The sequence below is a fragment of the Cajanus cajan genome, chromosome 2 (genome assembly GCF_000230855.2).
Source record: "Cajanus cajan strain Asha chromosome 2, NIPB_CcT2T_4, whole genome shotgun sequence".
NCBI lineage: Eukaryota > Viridiplantae > Streptophyta > Magnoliopsida > Fabales > Fabaceae > Cajanus > Cajanus cajan.
In genome coordinates, this window is record NC_138518.1 from 71305386 (window position 1) to 71327550 (window position 22165).

At 33.8% G+C, this 22165-nt stretch overlaps 2 protein-coding genes across 2 annotated transcripts; both read right to left on the minus strand.

Annotated features, from left to right (window-relative positions):
- Positions 1-1288: 1288 nt before the first annotated feature.
- On the minus strand, positions 1289-12178 carry KASI (3-ketoacyl-acyl carrier protein synthase I). The gene is made up of 8 exons (XM_020377369.3): positions 12042-12178; positions 11325-11799; positions 10813-11244; positions 10057-10230; positions 2673-2786; positions 2458-2559; positions 1835-1901; positions 1289-1738 (listed from the first exon to the last, which is right to left on the minus strand). Exons 2-8 carry the CDS (start codon positions 11760-11762, stop codon positions 1671-1673), a joined length of 1395 nt encoding a protein of 464 aa, XP_020232958.1. The 5' UTR covers positions 11763-11799; positions 12042-12178; the 3' UTR covers positions 1289-1670.
- Positions 6321-10048, minus strand: LOC145954522 (uncharacterized). The gene is made up of 2 exons (XM_083068923.1): positions 6680-10048; positions 6321-6491 (listed from the first exon to the last, which is right to left on the minus strand). The coding sequence occupies exons 1-2, from the start codon at positions 8091-8093 to the stop codon at positions 6469-6471; spliced, it is 1437 nt and encodes a 478-aa protein (XP_082925049.1). The 5' UTR covers positions 8094-10048; the 3' UTR covers positions 6321-6468.
- Positions 12179-22165: the final 9987 nt, after the last annotated feature.

The window sequence follows — 22165 nt, forward strand, 5'->3', positions numbered from 1 at the left end:
ATACATGATCATAATAATTAAAATGATTATAACAGATATATATTATAATTAAATCACTAAATCGCATATATTTTAATTAAATAAATCAACTAAATTATTAAATAAATTTATTAAATTTTATAAAATAATTTTTATAACTACCGTAATGAGTTATCAAGTGTTCAAAATAATAAATAAAATAATTTATTTAATTAATAGTGATATATTTAAAATGTTGAAATGATGCAATTAATCACAAGATTAAGATATTAAAAGTATACATGTTACATCAAAATAAAATTAATGAAGTTTATATTTATTTTATTTTGATATTCTTGATAAATGTTATTTATTTTTTTATAATATATATATATATATATTAAAATTGTATCATTTTTAAATAAAATTTGATTATTTTATAAAACCAAATATATGTATTATGACTTAAACGGCGAATTTTTTAATTCATGGAGAATAATAAAATAAAAACATTTTAATAAAGATAACTAAAACACTGTTTTTGGTAAAGAATGCGTATTGCGCGAGAAAAAATGAATAGAATTACTTATTGTTTGTATGTTTAAAAAAATCGTATCTTACTGTGTATACTTACAATTTTATAATCTTTTAATAAATTACAAATAATTTTTTCTTAAAAATATACAATATTATTTTCAATATTAATTATGCATATAATTAATAATTAATAAATTACAAACAGATTTTATTATTATACTTACATATATGATTTAAACAGATTAACTTCACATAATAAATACAAATAAGTATAAATTCAAACCCGCTAATTAAATTTGATCACTTGAGACCACTTATTTTAAATAAAGATAATTAATATGCTTTTAATTGCTAGTAAAAAAAAATTGCATGTCTTAAGAAATCATATTTTACTTTGTACATTTACAATTTTCTAATTATATTTTAAATACAGATGACATCCTACATTTGTAATTTAATTTTAACAAATTACGAACAGATCTTGTCGTTTAAAAAAATGTTTTAATTGTGAATGAAATAGATTTTGACACCGCGTAATACACAATTAAGAAGAAAATCGCTGTATATCTTTAGCAGCTGTACAAATGGCGTAGAGAAATTGATATGCAAGCATCTATTTCTTTATATAATTGTCGTTGACAGCAGTTCTGGCGAATTATATTATTAAAAAACGATTAATCCAGATTCTTTCCACAAAGACGTAATATATATGAATCACATATTTTCAGAAATTACAAATTTATCTTGAAACTCGTGAAAGTGAAACTGCTCTGAAATAATAAGGTATCACCCATGCGCGCAAGAAGCCGAATAACTTGGATTCAAATAAACCCCTGATGCTACAAAGATTCATAGCAATCAGCAAGTTTATCTTGGTTACAATCCTAATAGTAAACATCTTAACAATAAGAATACTGAAGAATATAAGCTCTTTTGACATTCTATCCACCGTATACCTCCAAACTAAAGAAATCTTCGAGCTATATTAAAAAAGTTCTACAACAAAAGTCTTAAAGCTAATTGTCAAGTCACAATTAGCACAAATGAACAACTACAGGCCTACAGCTTTTATATATGAAGGACTCGAATAGAATAGATAGCCTCAAATGATGTAAAAAGAACAAAATTTCAATTAAATTAAACCCGTGTTCTACATAAAAGTGCAGACATGGCAATCAGGGCCTGAAAGCAGAAAATGCCACCACAGAGTTGTGTCCACCGAATCCAAATGAATTTGAAATGGCTGAAATGAAAATTATCATCAATTATTAGCTGTCAAAATTATGGCCTGTATCATGTGTGAAAAAAACCTTTGGTTATTGAATTATTTAGAACTTACCAACATTGACTTCATGCTGCTGTTTGACACTTGCGACGGTATCAAAATCAACTGCAGGTTCTGGATTCTGCACTCAACCAAGTACATATTGTAACTTTAAAATTAAAGACATTCCCGCGAGAAAATCAAAATAAATGATTATGTCTGGTTCAAAAAGGAAAAATACGAGACAATAAAAGGACAATATTTTTCTAACTGTTTGTACAGGTAATCATTATGAATAAAACCACTACTATTTCTACCCTCTCAGTCACCCAGCAACAAAAAACAATACTACTTGACTACTTAATAGTACAATGACAATTAATACTAACTTGATCTACACTATGGTCTGGCTCAAACAACCCATGGACCGAAAACTAACCATTCCTAAATTACCACTCTAATATGTGAAATAATTCTCACGTCCTTATAATGAGTTCTCATATGCATTGATGACGTGCAAATTCCTAGGTACAATCTACAATAATTTCAGAAACAACTTTGCCATACCAGAAATAGAACCCACATGGCTAAAGAAGGGCAAAAAACACTGACATTGATAAATAACAATTTACAATAACAAAAGCTCAGACAGTCAGTCACAATAATCCTAACCCTAAAAAAATATTATGTAAACGTACAAATTGATTGATGGTTGGATGCAGCCATCCTGTTGTTATGGCTTTCACTGTGGCAATGGCTTCCAAACCTCCAGCTGCACCAAGGCAGTGCCCTATCATAGACTGATACAAAATGAAGATATAAATCAGTTCTTGGCCAAGGAATTAATCAACTACAACCTTCTATAGTCAAGAAGAAAACAGAAAGCTTTCACCCGCATATAAAAGCCAAATACCTTGGTGGCATTAATTTTGATGCCAGAAGTGTCCTTGAAAACCTTTTTAATAGCATTAATCTCTGCCAAGTCACCAGCAAGTGTGGAAGTTGCATGTGCATTTATGTAGTTGACCTGAAAAGACAATTGTTATGCTTTCGCTTTGGTAATTCATGGAATACATGAATAAGAATCAAAATATAAACAAAACAATTAACCCAACATAACTTCTAGAGCCGACAAAAAAGCATACACCAATGGCATTACAAATTTCCTTTAGTTCCCTTAGTGGCTTAAGCCCCTCACTTGAAAAGAAAATGCAAAATGGAAGACAAATAGACAACACATAAAAGAGATCTTGTTCTCTCTCTCTCTCTCTCTGATTCTCTCACCATGTAGATCATTACTGCCTTTTCTCTTTTCTCCATTCCTTAAATCATCAAACTCTGCTAACAGAATTATCCCTCCTTCACACACCACATGCCACATGTGCAAGCAGTTATGCCTTTTCTCACAGTCGGTGTCACTTGTGTGCATGGATGTCGAATTCACGAGTTAACTTGTTTCTACACTTGGACATCAAGTTGAATAAAATCTAAACTCATTTTTTATTAAATTCATGTAGACTCAGTTAGACATAGATAAACTTGCAAGTTTAAGGTCGAATTAACAACTTCAACAAAAGTCTGGAATTTTTCACTATGAGAGAGAGAGATATGAGAGAGAGTTTCAGAGAATTCAGTGAATTGTATTATTGATGAATGAAAAGATAAAAGCAAAGATTACAATAAGCGTATATATAAACATAACCAACTTCTAACTAACTATGATAGTTAACTAACTTCAATACAATTAATAAAGGTGTTTATTATTCTATTCTCTAATATACCCCCCACAAGCTCAAGGGGGATGAAAGATAGTGGACGAGTCAGTCACATTGAGCTTGGACCTAAGAAACATAAACCTCTTGGGTGACAGAGCTTTAGTTAAAACGTCTGCATATTGATGTTGAGCAGGTATGTGGGAGACAATAAGAGCTTTGCTTAACACCTTCTCTCGAACAAAAAAGATGTCAAGTTCCATATGCTTAGACCTTGAGTGTAGGACAGGATTGTGAGATAAAGAAACAGTACTTTGATTGTCACAAAGTACTTTGGGAGTATTAAATTTGACGTGCAATTCCTTTAGAAGGGATTGAAGCCATAAAACTTTCGTAACAGCTTGAGCCAAGGCTCTGTATTCAGCTTCAGTACTTGACCGTGCAACAAGTAGTTGCTTCTTTGACCACCAAGATACAAGATTAGGACCAAGATAAATGCATGCAGCTGAGGTAGATCGTCTATCATTAGGATCAGCTGCCCAGTCAGCATCAGTGAATGCAGTGAGATTAAAAGAATTAGTAGATGTAGCAGGTGTGAACAGCAGACCATGACCAAGAGTGCCTTTGAGATATCTAAGTATCCGTTTAACCACTTTCCAATGCTCCTCCATTGGTAAGCACATAAACTGACTTACTTTATTAACACTAAAAGCAATTTCTGGCCTTGTAATTGTGGCATATTGCAGAGCACCAACAATGGATCTGTATAAGGTTGGATCATCAAATAAAGTGCCATCCTTAGGGAGTTGTTGACCACCAATCATAGGAGTAGATATTCCTTTACAATCCTCCATTTTAACTCGAGTGAGAAGATCCGTAATATATTTGTCTTGAGATAACAACAGTCCACCTTGAGGAGTAGCTTTAACTTCAATACCCAAAAAATAGTCCAAGGAACCAAGATCCTTGAGAGAAAAATTGGCATGAAGCTCATTAACCAATTTTTGCAACAAGTCTGACGAAGTACCTGTAAGAATGATATCATCTACATAGACTAGCATGTAGACAGTGGCTGTGGACTGAGAGAGAATAAACAGACTTGGATCACATTTGCTTTTGGTAAAACCCAATTGAAGTAAAACAGAGGTCAGTCTGTCAAACCAAGCACGAGGGGCTTGCTTTAGACCATAAAGTGCCTTTTTCAACTTACAAACAAGGGTTTTGTTTCCAAATGGAACAAAACCAGGAGGCTGAGACATATAAATGTCTTCCTCAAGCACTCCATTGAGGAATGCATTGTTAATGTCCAGTTGCCGAAGAGGCCATCGAAAGGAAACTGCCAAAGAGAGAATAGTCCGAATGGTGACTGGTTTTACAACTGGAGAAAAAGTCTCTGAAAAATCAATACCAGGTTGTTGATGGAAACCTTTTGCAACAAGTCTGGCTTTGTATTTGTTGATAGAACCATCGGGATTTTCCTTAATTCGAAAAACCCATTTGCAACCAATGGGTTTCCTTCCAGGAGGAAGATCAACTAAAGTCCATGTTTGATTGTTATGAAGAGCTTTAATTTCGGCTTTCATGGCATTTAACCAGTTAGGGTCAGTGAGAGCAGCTTTCACTGTCTTTGGTTCTGCGTTAGACAGTAAAAGTGTGGGAGTGATTCGAGGTTGAACAATTCCATTCTTGGAGCGAGTAATCATTGGATGAATATTGAGCTGCCTGGCAGAGGATGAGTTGGAGGGAAGAACAGGAGTAGCAGATGATTGGTGCTGAGAAACTGAAGGTGAAGGTGAGGTAGCAGTACCAGCACTCGAATCAGAATGCAAGGTGTTGAAACTTGAGGAGTCTGAGTTGGGGTTGAATGCAGATTGAGTTGGTGTTGACAAAGAAGGATTGTGAGCACAAATTAAAGAAGGAATTGTTGACATCGAAGCTGCAGGGTTGGTAATTTTGGTCTTGGGAGAAAACAGATCATGATAGGGAAACCGCATTTCATTAAAAGTAACATCCTTGCTGATGTAAATTCGGCCAGACTTACTTAAGCACTTATAACCTTTGTGACTAGGAGAGTATCCCAAAAAGACACACTCCTCGGATCTAGGTTGAATTTTGTATTGATTATAAGGTCTAAGTAGGGTAAAACAAGAGCAGCCAAAGATCTTGAGAAATTGGTAATCAGGATTCTTATGGTAAATCATTTGGTAGGGTGATTGAAAATCAATTGAGGAAGATGGTAACCTATTGATTAGATAGGTAGCAGTCAAGAATGCATGATCCCAAAATTTTAATGGAAGTGAGGCATGATGAATCATAGCTAATCCAAGTTCAACAACATGTTTATGTCTCCTCTCAACCATGCCATTTTGGTGATGAGCATACGGACATGTGAGCCTATGAACAATTCCTTGTTGTTGAAGATAGGAAACCATAGGACGAAATTCACCACCACCATCAGTTTGGACAGATTTCAAAGGATGTTGAAACTGTTTTTCCGCAAGAGCCTTAAAATTCAGAAAATGAGAGAACACATCCGATTTCTTGTGGAGAAGGTAGATCCACATATAACGTGTACACGCATCCACGCATGTTAAAAAATAAGAATAACCACAACTAGATTCTAATCATGCAGGTCCCCAAACATCAAGAAAAACAAGTTCAAGCGGTTTAGAATAGATAGTTGTTGAAGATTGAGATGGAAGTCTATGAGATTTTGCAACACAACATGAATCACAAAAATCAGAATTTTTATTAATAGGAGGAACATGAATATTACAAGATTTTAAAGCTTTAGTTAGTGCATCATGATGAGGATGCCCTAACCGCAAGTGCCATTGTTTGTAAACTGTGGGAACAGCCCCTTTACATGTTTCAGACAGAAAAATACAAGGTTTAGAAACACTGGAAATAGAATTTTCTGGAATATCATCTGTTGGTGATTCACTTTTTGCTAAAGATGGATGAAACCGATAAAGCCCATCTTCACCAAGTTTTCCTTCAAGAAGAGTCTCGTTCAAATCCTGTGATTTGACAACACAATAGTGAGGATAGAATACAAAGTAGACATTATTGTCTTTGGCAAATTTGGAAACACTCATCAGATTTTTGGTTAAATTGGGAACAAGGAGAAGATCTTTTAAGGACAAAAGAGTAGAGGAACGAATAGGGGACCGAAACACATTAGAACCAATTGAGGTAATGGATGTACCTTGGCCATTAGCCATAACAATGTGCTCAGCTCCAGTAAATTGAGCACTTTGAAGTAAATGTTGTGGATCGGGAGTAGCATGGTGTGATGCTCCTGAATCAGGAATCCAAGCTGTGGCTGTGTTCAGGATAGGAACAGGTCGTTGTGAAGAAGAGGCAGAGTTTGAACGAGCTTGCTGAGTGGCAGATGGAGTAGCTTGAAATGCAAAACCAGGTGGTATGAAGCCAGAATTGGGAAAAATCGACCCAAAAGAGCCACCTGATGCATATGTAGGCCACTGTGATGATCCTGGATGTCCAAAAGCATTAGGAGATCCAGAAAAAGGTTGAATTCCAGTATTAGGAAGAAAGCCAAAATTGTGAGAGCCATAGCCGGTTTGAGGTCCAAGACCAAAGCCAAAATTCTGAGGAGCATAACCATTTGGAGATCCAAATCCAAAAGAGGTGTAAGGAGAAACATTGGGACCAAATCGTTGATAGCAAGTTGAAGCTTCATGTCCTCTTTTATGACAAATCTGACACTGAATTGATGATCCACGGTTTCTGCCACCACGTGAACCACCACGACCACGTCCTCCATCACGGATTTGACCAGACAAACCCGTATTGTAGCCACCCTGAGAATCAAAAGCTGGGTTCTGAAACATATTCTGCTGAGCGCTTGGCATTTGGGACTGCTGAAATGCCAGATTCGCACTTGGAATTCCATTGACAGCTGAGGTAGTTTGAGCCAAATTTATTGTCAAAGGTTCTTGAATTACAGATGTTTTGACTTGTTCCAACCGCGCTTCTTGAGCAAGGATCATAGTTTCAATTTCACCAGGGGAGAGGGCATCATCACGACTGACAAACGCTGTGATTGTGGAGATTAACGAATCATAGTCACTTGGAAGACCTCCAAGAATGCATTCAGCATGCTCTCTGGGAGAAACAGGACTTCCAATTGAGGCAAGAATTTCAACTATAGTGCTTATTCGAAGGAGATACTCAGAACAGGTCCTGGTACCTTTCTTGATGGTACGAAGTTCAAGTCGGAGCTGTGTGGCCTTAATTTTGGTGAGAGAGTGAAAATGCTGAAACACCATATCCCAAACCTGGTATGAATGACGACAGGAGACCACTCTTGCTTGAATGGAATCAGACAGGGTAGTCAAAAGCCAAGAGAATAGAAGAGAGTCCTTGCGATCCCACGTGGTGTATTCAGGGTTAACATTATTTGCATCACGGTCTTCACTGGTGAGGAATTTCATCGGAATTTTCGGATTAACAACAAACCGCTCAAGGTCATGAGCACGAATTACAACCGTGACCTGTTGCTGCCAGGTCATGAAATTTTTCTCATCAAGTTTACAGGTGACACTTTGAGAAAAAGTGTGCGAGATAGTTGAGGAAGCCTGAGTAGAAGCGGAAGCCATTTGAACAAACGAAACAGAGATGGAGACAATCGCGCAAGAATCTTCAAGAATCAACAAAGAACAGAGACAACGAGAGAGCAAAAGAGACGCTACAAACCAGAAAATATCACAATAGAAGTTTGCGAAACTGAGCAAAAACAGCGAACACTAAACCAGCCAAACGCGACACGATCAAGCAAGAACGGCACAATCAGAACAAGGAATCAGCCAAACACGACGAAAGAGCGTCAAAGAAACGATTCCGAACACAGAAAAAGAAGACGACACAAACGCCCAAGGTTTGCCGTCAGAAACGATGAACTAACAAAAACTTTGCAATCAATTGCAGTCGTAGCGCGATGCGGAAGCAGGTACGAAGAACATCAAATCGTCGTATGTAAGAAGACTATACAGTAGAGTCGAGGACAAAGAAGAAGAAGAAAAATACTTCCCGGACCCTAGCTCACGATGATACCATATGAGAGAGAGAGATATGAGAGAGAGTTTCAGAGAATTCAGTGAATTGTATTATTGATGAATGAAAAGATAAAAGCAAAGATTACAATAAGCGTATATATAAACATAACCAACTTCTAACTAACTATGACAGTTAACTAACTTCAATACAATTAATAAAGGTGTTTATTATTCTATTCTCTAATATTCACATAAAGGCCCAAAAAGAGTAAATCCCGTTTTGTCTTAAATCTGAATCTGTTTAACTCTATGTTCTGTCTGAATTACAAATTTTGTTTACCTTACAAACTCTGATTTGGACATTTATATACAATTTTAACTTGTACTATCATGCTTTGTTATTATGAAGTTGGAATGTTGGGTATTGATTTGGACATTTACATTTACATACAATTTAAACATGTACTATCATAGTTTGTTATTATGGTTTGTTTTATTATGAAGTTGGAATGTTTGATATTTGTTACTTTATAGTATAATATTTTGTTCAGATACTATAATTAAGTCTTTTAACATTATTTTTGTATTTGGCAGTTCGTGAGTTGAGTCTACAAGTCAAATTTATGTAGCTATATGATTTTAATCACGTAGCCTCCAGGGACTTATGTAAACTCTCAAGTTTGACAATGTTGCACACGTCAGGTACAAATTATCTGCCCCCTATCACTTTCACCTTATGGTACGCTTATGTTATGCGTACCCATGCAGCTTCACCTTGTTCGCAAGAAAATCAGGAAGAACCTGCCACTTCATCAGAACATCAATAGTGCCATCTATGTTAATTTGATATTTAAGACCATAATTGGCTGGTACTTGTGTTCCCATTCATCCTATTGTATGCTAGGCAGTGGCTGACTGATTACAGAACAGAAAATTATTTCTATAATAGTGTACAATACAGGTTAATGTGGTTGTCCTCTGAAATTTTCAGCTTATAAGCTACCAGTCCCACCCTGTTGAGCACCTTATATGGGCCAAAATACCGAGGACTGCGTTTCTTTCTGACCCTTTTAGCTAATTTTATGCCCTCTTTCCCTTTCTTCCTGTGGTAAACCTGTTTTATGGATGGTTTTCTAACACACCGTCAACCATGCGGCACCCATTACTGGTTAACTAGGAAGATACATATTTAATAAACATGATGAGCATCTGAATTGGGTACTAATAATTATCTAACTTCTCTGCCATCATTTACCCTAATCTCAATGCTAGAAAAGAAAATCTTGGAGACCTACTCCAAATTATACTGCACAGAAGCAACTTTATAAAAAAAATGTTTATCACTTCTATACACACGCCATGCCATCCCCTACCGCATTTACGTACTTAAACGATATTGATAACACATGGAATATACATGCAAGGTTACGGAAAAGTAAAATCAACTGCAGAGACAACCTTGAGGACAAATACAATTACAAAACGTGAGAAGAGAAACAACAAAAAAATCCTTTTGACAGATAAAATAAGCTACAAAGAAAGCATGGTACTGGGAACAAAATAGTACCTCCTCAGGTGACACGCCAGCATCTTCAAGACTGCTCTGAATGCATGAAGACACACCAAGTCCATCAGACCTTGGATCAGTCATGTGATAAGCATCACAGTTAACAGCACCTCCCAAGTATTCGGCAATTATAGGAGCCCCACGCTTCATGGCATGTTCCAAGCTCTCCATCACCTGTCAAGTCATAACACCCTTTTTAAGATTCATTAATCACCTTTCACAGGACAAAACAATAAACCAGACACCAATTTCTTCAAACAGTCACAGGAATAGAGGAATTAATGGGAGAAAAGGGAAGGAATATACTGAAAAAAGGTGATGTCACTTCCCAAGCAGTTTACCACTTTAGTAAGTTCACAAATATCTTACAATTATTTTTTGGTTACCACTTTAATTGGGGCCTTTGGCTCCTGGTGAGATCCCGTGATATCCCTACAAGCTTCAATTCTTTGTACCAACTATGGAACTAATCATGGTCTGAGGCTTACACATACTTAAACTCCTCCTTGCCCCCCCTCAAATATGAAAATATTACAATTCCGGTCTATTTGGATAAACTTCTCAGCACATATAAATACGAAATTAACTTCTCCATAAGCTAAGCTACAAATCTTTTTTTAAGATATGCATAAGCTAATTTTAGCTAATGGGAAAGCTAATTTCCGTTTCCTTCCTATTTTCATATAGTATTAAGCACTTATCCTGAGAAAAACTTATATACCGACTCAGAAGCACACAAGGTGAATGGAGGCTTACCAAAACTCCAGCACCTTCACCCATAACAAAGCCATCACGATCCTTATCCCAAGGCCTGGAAGCAGTTTTGGGGTCATCATTCCTCTGCGAGAGCGCCCTGCAAGCAACGAAACCCCCCAATCCAATGGGGATAATGGCAGCCTCAGTCCCACCGGCGATCATCAAATCAGCCTCCCCTCTCCGAATATGGTTGGCCGCAGCATAGAAGCAGTAGTTGGAAGTAGCACAAGCCGTGGAAATAGAATAATTGGGACCCATGAAGCCAAGGTCAATCCCAAGCAAAGCCGAACCCATGTTAGTAATGGCATAGGGAATGAAAAACGGCGTTATCTTACGGTGCCCCTTCTCAATCAGAGCCTGAACGCCGTCCGAGAAAACCGTTAAACCACCCATTCCGGACCCAACCAGAACACCAGCACGCTCCTTATCAATCTGCAAAGAATCACAAATGAAATGAAACTCGAGTTAAACGAGAAACGCCACGAGACGTTAGATCTGAGAGATGGAGGAACCTTGGAGCGGTTCTCGGCGGCGAGGTCGGCGCTTTCGAGGGCCTTCTTGCCGGCGACAATGCAGTAGCGGAGGCAGTCGTCGAGGCGGCGGTCGTTCTTCCCGTCGATGTAGCCCTCGGCGGAGAAGCCGCGGATCTGGCCGCCGAAGCGGGTGGGGAACTTGGAGGCGTCGAAGCGGTCGATGGGGGTGATGCCGCTCTGCCCGGAGAGGAGCTTCTCGTAGTAGCCGTCCACGTCGTTGCCGAAGACGGAGGCCAGGCCCATTCCAGTGATCACCACGCGCTTCTTCGGGTCCTTCTGGCGCTGCGGCGCGGAGACCTTGGGCGCCGCCGTCGCTGACACGAAGAAGACGCGCTTGGCGGCGGTGGACCTCCTCTTGTGGTCACGAAGCGGGTCCAACGGAGAAGCGCGGAGAGTGGGGGATTGAAGCGCTTGCATTATGGCGGAGACTACGAAGCACACAACTCAACCCTCTCTGCTCAAATGCTACACTGTTAGTACAACCAATTCACTACTTCTGCTCTTATTTATTTTCAGCTACTCTTCACTCTTTTTTTATTAAAAAATTTAAAATAAAAATGTCTCATTTTAATTAATTAAATTAATTTAATCTCACATTTTTTAAATATATCGTGATATTTAATTTGTCCTTTCCTTCATCTAAATACTTAACACGAGTCATAATTACTTTAACCAAATCAATCTTACGAGCCTTACCAGTTTGTGATGAAATTGATAAAGGTGGTGTAGGGTTTACATAGGCCAGGGTGATAAATATAATGATGAGAGGAGGAAGATGCATGTGGTGGCTTAAGGTGGCTTGAAAGCCCTTTGGGACGTTGTTTGGTCTCCCAAAGAGTGTTAATTTAGTTTTGATGATGTGTACGAATTGGCATTTATGGTATTTTAATAAGCCATTTTTGGACCCAGGTGGTTGTGGTGATAAGGAGTTGCCTAAGTTAGAGAAATATAGGCCTAGAGTAATTTGTTTGTAGCTCTTGAATTAATTTGGAGATTGGGCAATGGTGATTCAATTAATTTCTCAAGACTTTTGGAAAGCAAGCCACGAAGGTCAAGAGGAGATAGTTGGGATCGACTCAATCTCATGTGTGTGCAATAAATGTGATAATCATTTGAAAAATCTTATAATGCTAGCATTATTTTGTAACTTTTTTCATGGTTATATTATATGTGAGTTTCTATAGATTTTTTCAAATTTTTAGTTAGCTCTTCGTAATTAAAAATATTTTAATTAAATCCTCCATTCAATAACGCTGTTACAATTCTGTTTGTTTATATTAACCGAATAACCTTTTAATATGTTAATTATTTTAAAAAAATGTTTGTTTTAAATGTTTATAACTAAATCTCTAATATTAACATGCTAATTGCATATAAAAAAGAGAGACTTATAAATTCTTTTACATTCAGATTTAAACTATATTTTAGCATTTAAATTCTTTGATATTTTTTAATTTATATCTATTCATAAAAATAAGAAAATAAATAAAAGACTGGACTTTTTATTTACATAATTTAAGTTTAAATTTAATATATAAAATGAATGTCTGATTTATATAATTAAAATTTATAATCAATAAATATTTTTAAATATATTAAGTATGTATAAATAACTATATGAAAAATAATCTCATTTTAAGATAATTATTTTAATTTATATGTAAAGAAGACATAATACTGAAAATTAATTAGTATAAGACGTAAATATTACTTTAACATAAAGTCAAATAGTAATAATGTGAGTAATTTAATTTAACATTAAACACAATTAGGCTCATTAATTTATTTACATTTGATATTATAAAGTAGAACTATAGTTAATGTTTAATGTTTGTCAAAGTCTCATTTACATATATTTTATATAATTCCCTGTAGGATGTCCCTAAGTGCAAGATTAGTATTAAAAGTTCCCTACATAATGGGTTATAGGGTGCAAGGTCAGGATCAATAGTTTCTATATTGTTCTTCCTTCTTGGATTTAGATGGTCCCCTTGATTCTTGGTAGTCTTGCCACCATTGTCACCCTCCAATCTTTCTACCGTCTTTGTCTTTCTAACTAAGGTTGAAAACTTAGCGATGAACATGGGGATCATCATTCTCTTCGACTTGTATTTTAATCTTTCCACAAACTTCTTATGTCTCTAAACCTCAGATATGGCCTGAAAATATAAACGAGTCAAATGTTTAATCTTAATTACATACTTGGACATTGTCATGTTCTCCTAATACAATCTCATAAACTCCACCTCTTTAGCATATATCACGCTATCTGAAAAATATTTATCAAGATACATCCTTTTAAAGCATTCTTAGTCAACCGTCACTCCTTTGGTCTTCATCATTTGATGGGTACCTTTTCAATACATTGTCTCTCCAACTAGCATGAACATGGCATAAGCCGACTTCCTCACATTCGTGCAACCCAATACCTCGAGATTTTTCTCCATTTTGCACATTTAATGATCCGCCACATCTAGGTCTGCATCCCCCTTAATTTAGGGAGGGTGACACTTTTGAAACTTTGTCAAATCCTTTTATTCCTCTGACACCACAAGTATAGTTGTCTCGATCATAACCCTATTCGCCTCCATCTAAGCGAAGTGTGCATTCTGATGTTGCATAGCAATAGACATAATCTTTATGGCTATAGCCATCTGATCATATTGTGACCTAACCATCCTATACTAAAATTAATAAACCATTTAATAACATTGTACAACAACCACACAACAACGATATCACACTACAACATAAAGTAAAGACTCACAGAAGAAATCTAATGGGATCAACCTCTATAGAGTGCCCAAAAGACTTGACGAGCTCTGATACCATAAAAATTTAACAATCATTTATGGTCTCTACACTTAACAGTTCCTACTAGCAGTGGAAAAAATAACATCTAATTACCAAGGATTTATATATAAGCAATACCTATACATATATATATATAGGTGTGTGTGTGTGCAATAATATATACACGTAAAATTTAAAACAATAGCTAAAGATGTAAAATAACTACACAAGTATATAAACTATGTACAATAATCCAATACTGTATTAATCATAATTTGTTTGTCAAACAACTCTACCAAAAGCAACTACATCAGAGTAGCCTCAACAAATTAGCCTTACCATCACCAACATGGCCACACAAAACTACATCCTACCTCCAACTAACCCTTCCCTACTCTTGTGAAAACATGATTATTGTAATCCAACCGCTAGGAAAACACGCAAGGGTAAGTTAGGTTTCAAAAGAATCAACGTATAACAAGTATAGATGAAATACAATTATACTACCAACAAGTAAACAATAACATGTAAACCACCCAACATGCACCTCATGGTTCACATCATACAATACTCAACATGGCATCAACAAGTTTGAGAAGCAAACAACTTAAGCAAATCAAACTCACACCATAAACCATGTCATACAACCATGTAATCACCAAACCATATGAACAACACCAAGTAACATCACATCATATGCATACACCTCAACCAATGTGTTGTCATGCATTCACATATAGAGATCTCCTACACCAAGATGAGCAGTCTAAATTGTTTGACCCTACCGAACTAATCGATTTTTTTCACGCATTACATGTTTGTTATATCAACAACAATTGGGATATCAATCCCTACACATGATTTCTTGAATGTCACCACTTAAACTAAAAAAAATGAGTGCCACTATCAAGTATAACATAGTTTGAGTGTGGGCCTACCACAACATTGACATGCATTAACCAAATCACTCATGGAACTAACCCGCTAATTATCATCGTGATACAACACATCTCTCCGATAATAAGTTAAAGGTTGTAGCTCTTGACTTCATAACTTACTCCAACATTGACTAGGGATCTCGAGGAGACTCAACAGTCTACTCTAAGAGTTATCGCCTACTTAAGGAGGGTCTTTTAACAATTGGCCTCCTAAAACAGCACACCAATATCCACATTATTAGACATCCAACTTTTGGAAAAACTCTCTCCTCTAGTCCTAAGTCAATCAACATGCTTTAATGCCTATAGTATTCTTAGCATCAATACCTCAACAACATACGTCTATATGCATTATCCCAGGCCAATGGATATAAATTTAAGAGTTAATCACCTATATACTGCCAATGTAAAGTTTTTTTATACTAGCAATCAATCAGAGTCGTTAATAGTGTTTTTTCATCTGCTCATTTAATTAAATAAAAAAGGTACTATTAATGGCTCTGATTGACTGCCAGTGTAAAAAACTTTACACTAGCAGTGTATAGGTGATTAACTCTAAATCTAATAACATAAATCAATTTACAACATACCATTGCATCTCAACAATATTCAATTATACGACCATGTATATATATATGTGTGTGTGTGTGTGTGTATATATATATATATATATATATATATATATATATACTATCCTAGATCAATATACATAGAACAAATAACATTGTTTAGTATAGAACATGCAATAGATTCACTTAACATATTTATGTTCACCATTTAATCATACAAATAATAGGAATTTTCGAAGCAACCTATATTTGGCGCCTCACACCTTGCGCTCGACGCCATTAAGGCAAGGAGCCTTTTGCCTCGCCAATGTTCGATGCCATACAACCCACACTGATGTGGATTAGGTAGAAACCCCTAGGCTCTCACATCTAGTCTCACACTCGACCCTAAGCTAGGCAGAGACAAGTCTCTCTCCTCACACCAATGCCACTCCTTTGGAACCTAACGTCAATCTAAGCAGAATTAATTCTCTCACCTCACACACGACATCATTCAAATCACAACTGACGTAACCAAGTTAAAGGTTATTCTCTCTCCTCACACCCGATACCACCAATCATGCATCTGACGTGAGTAAGACATAAGCCCCTTATCCGAGTCATGCCTAGTGCCATGAAGGCGCGCTCGATGCGATCACAAGTTTTGCGCTTAGCAGACCACAAATTTGGCTCGAAACTCCTAAAAATCAGCAAATCCCAAGCACGCAATAATATATATATATATATATATATATATATATATATATATATGTGTGTGTGTGTGTGTGTGTGTGTGTGTGTGCGCGCGCGCATCATCTTCATCTCATTTACATAGGGATGACAAATAAACATGTACCTATGATGGCAAAAACTAGGAGAAGTGGTAGGTGTTCTTCTCCTCGGATTCACCAAAGCTTGGACCTCTTCAATGGAGCTTGGAACTGAATGAAATGACACTTGAATGGATGATGTTCACGGATGGAAATAGCCTAAACTATGGATGGAAGCATCCAAGCTTAAGCAACAAGAGATTGCTCACTTCAAAAGGTAGGAAACTAGGTGAGTTTCTAGGGTTTTGAAGGCACTCTCTCTCAAGGTGACTCTTGAAGAATTTAGCTGAATAATGGTTCAGAAAATTCAATATATCAAAAGTGTTTACAAAGAGTGAAGGAACAAGCACTTATAGGTCCTAGAAGCAAGCTAGATGGCGCCAAATTCACTAGCCAATATTGGAGCCAAAAATTCAAATTTCAAATGGAAATTTGAATTCAAATTCAAGGCTCCATGTGCTTAGTCCATGAATATAGGGCTGCCATGCATCTAAATGTCATTTAGGGGACATTTGAAGTGTATTTGGAGCTGCACATGTTCAGCCATGCTTGGCAAGAAACATGTGATCCAAATGCATCTCAAATGACTACTAAATGAAACCTAGATTTTAGCTTCTTGGTCTATTTTAGTATTCCTTCAATATTCCTGTGCTAATGGCCTAAATACAATGGCCAAACATATACAAACATTAGGAAATAATAAAAGAAACAAAATGAGTCCAATATTGGGTACCAAAAGCCCAAAGGCCCATGAAGCCCAAAACTAGGCCCAATAAGCCTATGGCCCAAAAATGTTACTCTATGTGGTCCAAAATACAAGACCAAAATATGTGAAACCTATACTAATATAATATGTAAAAAATATAAGAAAAATGGATTTATCAAGAGATGGCCCATGTGAAGCTCAAATTGGGCCTTCCAGGCCCATCGGGCCCATCGGGCCCATTGGGCCTTAACTGGCCCAAACCTTCATGTCTAGCCAACTCCTCTTGGATCTTTTAGGTTGTCACCTCTTGCCTTCCTTAGCATGATTCCATCAGATGACAAATAAACATGTACCTATGGATAATATCCGAACCTATCTCGACTTTGTAGTCGTTTAATTATTAAGAAGTCTTTTGATTAAAATACGAAACAGACAAACAACCCAATTACAATTGTAATATAATGGAAAGATAAGCTAAATTTTTTTTTTTTTTGCAAAAAAAAAATTAATTTTTTTTATGGATACGGGTATGAGTATACTCGATACCTGACGGGGATGTGGATGGAATGAAAATTACATATCCCACGGGTACGGGGATGGGGACGGGGATAGGTTTGAACCACGGGAACAGGGATGAGTATCATGAAACTCATACCCAACCTATCTCATTGTCATGCCTAAATTTATACTAAAACTACAACATGTAGCAACCCAGTGACATTTGATGGGATTTAAACACATGTAACTTGTACAACTCATCAAGAATAAGTTTTTAGCTTCCCCAGCCTTCAAGAATCTCTAAATTTGAGAAGAAGGAAAAGAAGGGAAAAAAATGGTTTCTAGCTTTACCGGGAGCTTCGCATGACTCAAATATATTGATTCACAGTTCTATCGACTTGAATCAACAAACACAACCAAAAATCAAGACATTGAGGAAGAATCATCCTTTCGAGAGAAGGCTTAGAGAATAAGATATCTCACAAACTCAAAGTGTTTCTCTTTAACTTATCTTTCTAGGATTATGAAAAATTGGATTTATAAGGTTCAATTCTTAACAGGAACCTTATAATCTCTCAGAGTCAAACTGGACCTTTGGTTATAGAAATCCTCTAAAACACTTAAAGAATTTTCAAGAATTCCTTAACTGTCAAAACCCATGAACAACACCTCAAAACACTATATACCACATGATTATTGATAAAAATTACAATAATTAATGAAAACTTACAACGTTCCAAACATGGTATACGTTTTTAAAATTTAAACACAAGTTTATAAAGTCGTTAATTTTTTTTACTATTATTTGTATAAAAAAATTTGCATAGTAACTAATTTTAAAAAAACTGAACATAAGTCATAATATAATATGTAATGACGGTGTAAAAAAAATTAATGTATTACTTAATATCAAAATTAATATTAATAATAAATAGTTTGCTACTTCATAATAACTAAATTGTATAATAAATAGCATTACTGTGATTGTCATTAAATACTTCCTATTCTTTGTATAACTATAAATCAAAATGACATATTATAAATCCAACTACATGTTTATAAAATCATTATTTTTAATTGTTATTGTTCTCGTGAAATATGTTTTAAAGTAATTACCTTTTTAAAAAATGTACAAACAGTGATATAATATTTAATGTTAATGCTTATTATCAAAATTAAGTATTATTACTTAATAAATAACTTGTTAATTAATATTAAAATTATCAATTGATCAAAAAATATATAAAAAATTTATCAAAATTGATTTTTAGTTATCAAAATTGTATAATAAATAGTTTTAATGTGATCAATTTAATTTGTTATTAAATACAGTTAGGTCTGTTAAAATTAATTACATCCGATCAAGGACTATTGTAAAAATAAAGTTTCAATCAACTACTAAATTTAAAGTCCATAAAGTTTAAATTTCCTTTTCATGTTTTTAAATAACCAAACAAAAAATACTGATATATATATTAATATATATATAGAGAGAGAGAGTGGGAGAGAGAGAGATAATAATTTATTAATTTATATCTTTGTATAATTATTAATTAAATAACATATTATGGATTTTTTAGAATTAAAATACATATTTATAAAATCATTATTTTAAATTACTATTGTTCGTGAAATGTATTTAAAAATAAATAATTTTAAAAAAAATGAACAAAAATAGTAATATAATATTTAATTTTATTGATTAATAAACAAAATAATACTATAATACCTTATCCAAATCCTACTCTTTTCATTCCTTATGTATTTATAATATGATAATTTGTTAAACCTTTTAGGTATTCTGGTTCAAAATCTGACATAATATTTTGTGATAATTGAAAAACAAAATAGATAACAACGTTTTATTTTATATGTAGGAATCAAACTTAATAATTATTAAGAAGATTACAACAATTCACATATACAAATTAATTAACCAAGTGTATGTCGGAAACGTCTGTAATAATGTGGGTCTATCTTCTCTTTCACATCTAAATGGCAAAATTAAGTGTACTAAATTTTATATTTTTAATAATTTATTATATAATATAAATTTGATCAATTTAATCATTGAATCATATGATATTATATTCAATATTATGTATATCAAGTTATACATGATTTGAGCTTTTTTTAGATATATTATCCAAAAATAAATATTTATAAATTTTTTATTTAAATATTATATTTATACTTTAAAATAAAGTAATGTAAAAAATTATTAAATAATTTTGGAATCATATGAAATTTGATATACATAATCTTAAGTATAATATCAAATAATTCAAATGATTAAATGGATTAAGATGTAAAATTTTGTGTAAATGTTTAAGTGTACACTTTGTGTTAGGGGTGAGCATGCGAGACCCGAACCGAACTCGAAAAATTCGATAAAAAAATATTATTTTTGGGTGGATTTGGGTGAGTCTTATGGGTAAATCTGATTAAAATTTTGATTCTATACAGGTTATATTGGGCGATTTGGTTTTAAATTTTTAAACCTGCTAAAAATCGAACCCAACCGAAAATGAGATAAGTTTAGATTTTTATTATTTTTGTATAACTAAACAACAATGACCCAAACTAAAAAATCTTTGTTTCAAGTATAATACAACCATCAATTTGTAACTTTTTTTTTCCTTTTTCTCATAACCTAGATCTTTATTTTATCTTCTCCTTCCTCATTCAAATTCTCAACATACTAGTCCATTTTTAGAGTTTTCTTTTTGTTTCTTTATTTGTCTTTATTTTCCATTTTCTTATCTCTATTTTAAGTACAACTTGTGTGGTTGTGGTTTTTTATGGGTTTTATAATCTAACTTTAGATTTTTTTTGCATGTAACAACTATGAATTTTGTTATCTTTTGTTTTTGCTTCTTTAGTTTGTGAATGTTTCATCTACGAATCTACTTACACCATGTATTGTCACCTTCATTCTATTTTTGTACACTATTTTATTTGTTTATTTTTATCATTTTAAGCTTCACTTTCGTTAAGATAACTTGGTCTACAAAAAACCTCAAATCCGATTGTACCCACCCGCTCAAATCTGAATCCGTTTCAATCCAAACCGCCTCAAATCGAAAGCTTAATCGATCAGATATGGGTCATATTTTTCCAAAGTCGGTTTACAATGGATTGAACATTTTTCACCCAAACCCGACCGAACTCGCCCGTTGCCCACCCCTACTTTATGTCACATTCTTTATATATATATATATATATATATATATATATATATATATATATATATATACGAGGAGGGTTCAAATGATATTAGTGTAACTTTTACTAAGTATTACACTGCTCAATAACTTTATATTGAATGTGAATTTTGTAAATCTAACTGTTGAATTATAACTTCATATCACTTTATATGTTTATATCAAATTTTGTTAAAATTAAACAACAACTTGAAAGTAATCAAAGTATTCATATTTTATTATATTTTAAAATGTATATATTACAATAATTTTATTTTATAAGAATGAAGTATCAAATCATCTTAGATTAATATAAAATTTTGTATATATAAAACATTTTAATCTAATGATTAAATTTATAAAATTTATATTTAATATAAATCTAAGTATCTTTTAAATAAAATAAATAAATTAGTTCAAATCCTACAAAAGTATTTTATTGTCTTTAAATGCACCAACTTTATCTTTTATAAAGTTATCTTTTCTCCTTTTACATGTCGTCTTCATGTTAGACGTCATTTCAAACAAGGTTTTTCATGTTTTTACAATTTTATTTTTACCCAGATAGACTACAATTATCTTCAACAAGGAAAAAAAAATGTAAGATTCACTCATTTGTTGGAGGTATTTTAAAATTAGTCTTTTAAGCAAAATATTTCAATTTGAGTATTTACAGAAGAAATTTATGATTAAGAAAAGAAATTTTACTAACTCAAATCCAACAAAAATTAATTATCAATAAAATAAGTAAATATTTTTTATCAATAATATAATTATTCCATCTTATGAAAATTAATCATTACCAAGATAAATAAATATTTCATATTAATATTATAAATAAAAAACTACTAAAAATAAATAAAATTATTATTTCTCATAACATAACTACATATCCAACACTAACTCAATACAATTAACTATGTTGAAATATCTTCATTTTAGTTTATACAAGCCTCGTCAGTCAATAAAATATTATAAAACCAAATTCGAATTCCCCAATGTGTTCTTTACACCCTTTTTCTTTTCCATTGAGCTACTTAAATTAAAACACATTAAACTGATACCTCCCTTTTTTTTTCAACTTTATTAATTATTTATTTTATAAGATTTTCAATTTCTTTTTTTTGAATACTCTTAATCAATAAATAATTTTTAAACAAAAACAATAATAATTACTAAAGACTAATGAGATGATTTCTTTTTATTTCTTATAATCAAAGAAAATGAATAAACAGAATTGACAAATATTAAATAATTAAGTAAAAGATAATTAAATAAAAATAGGATGATTACTTTAAAAATAT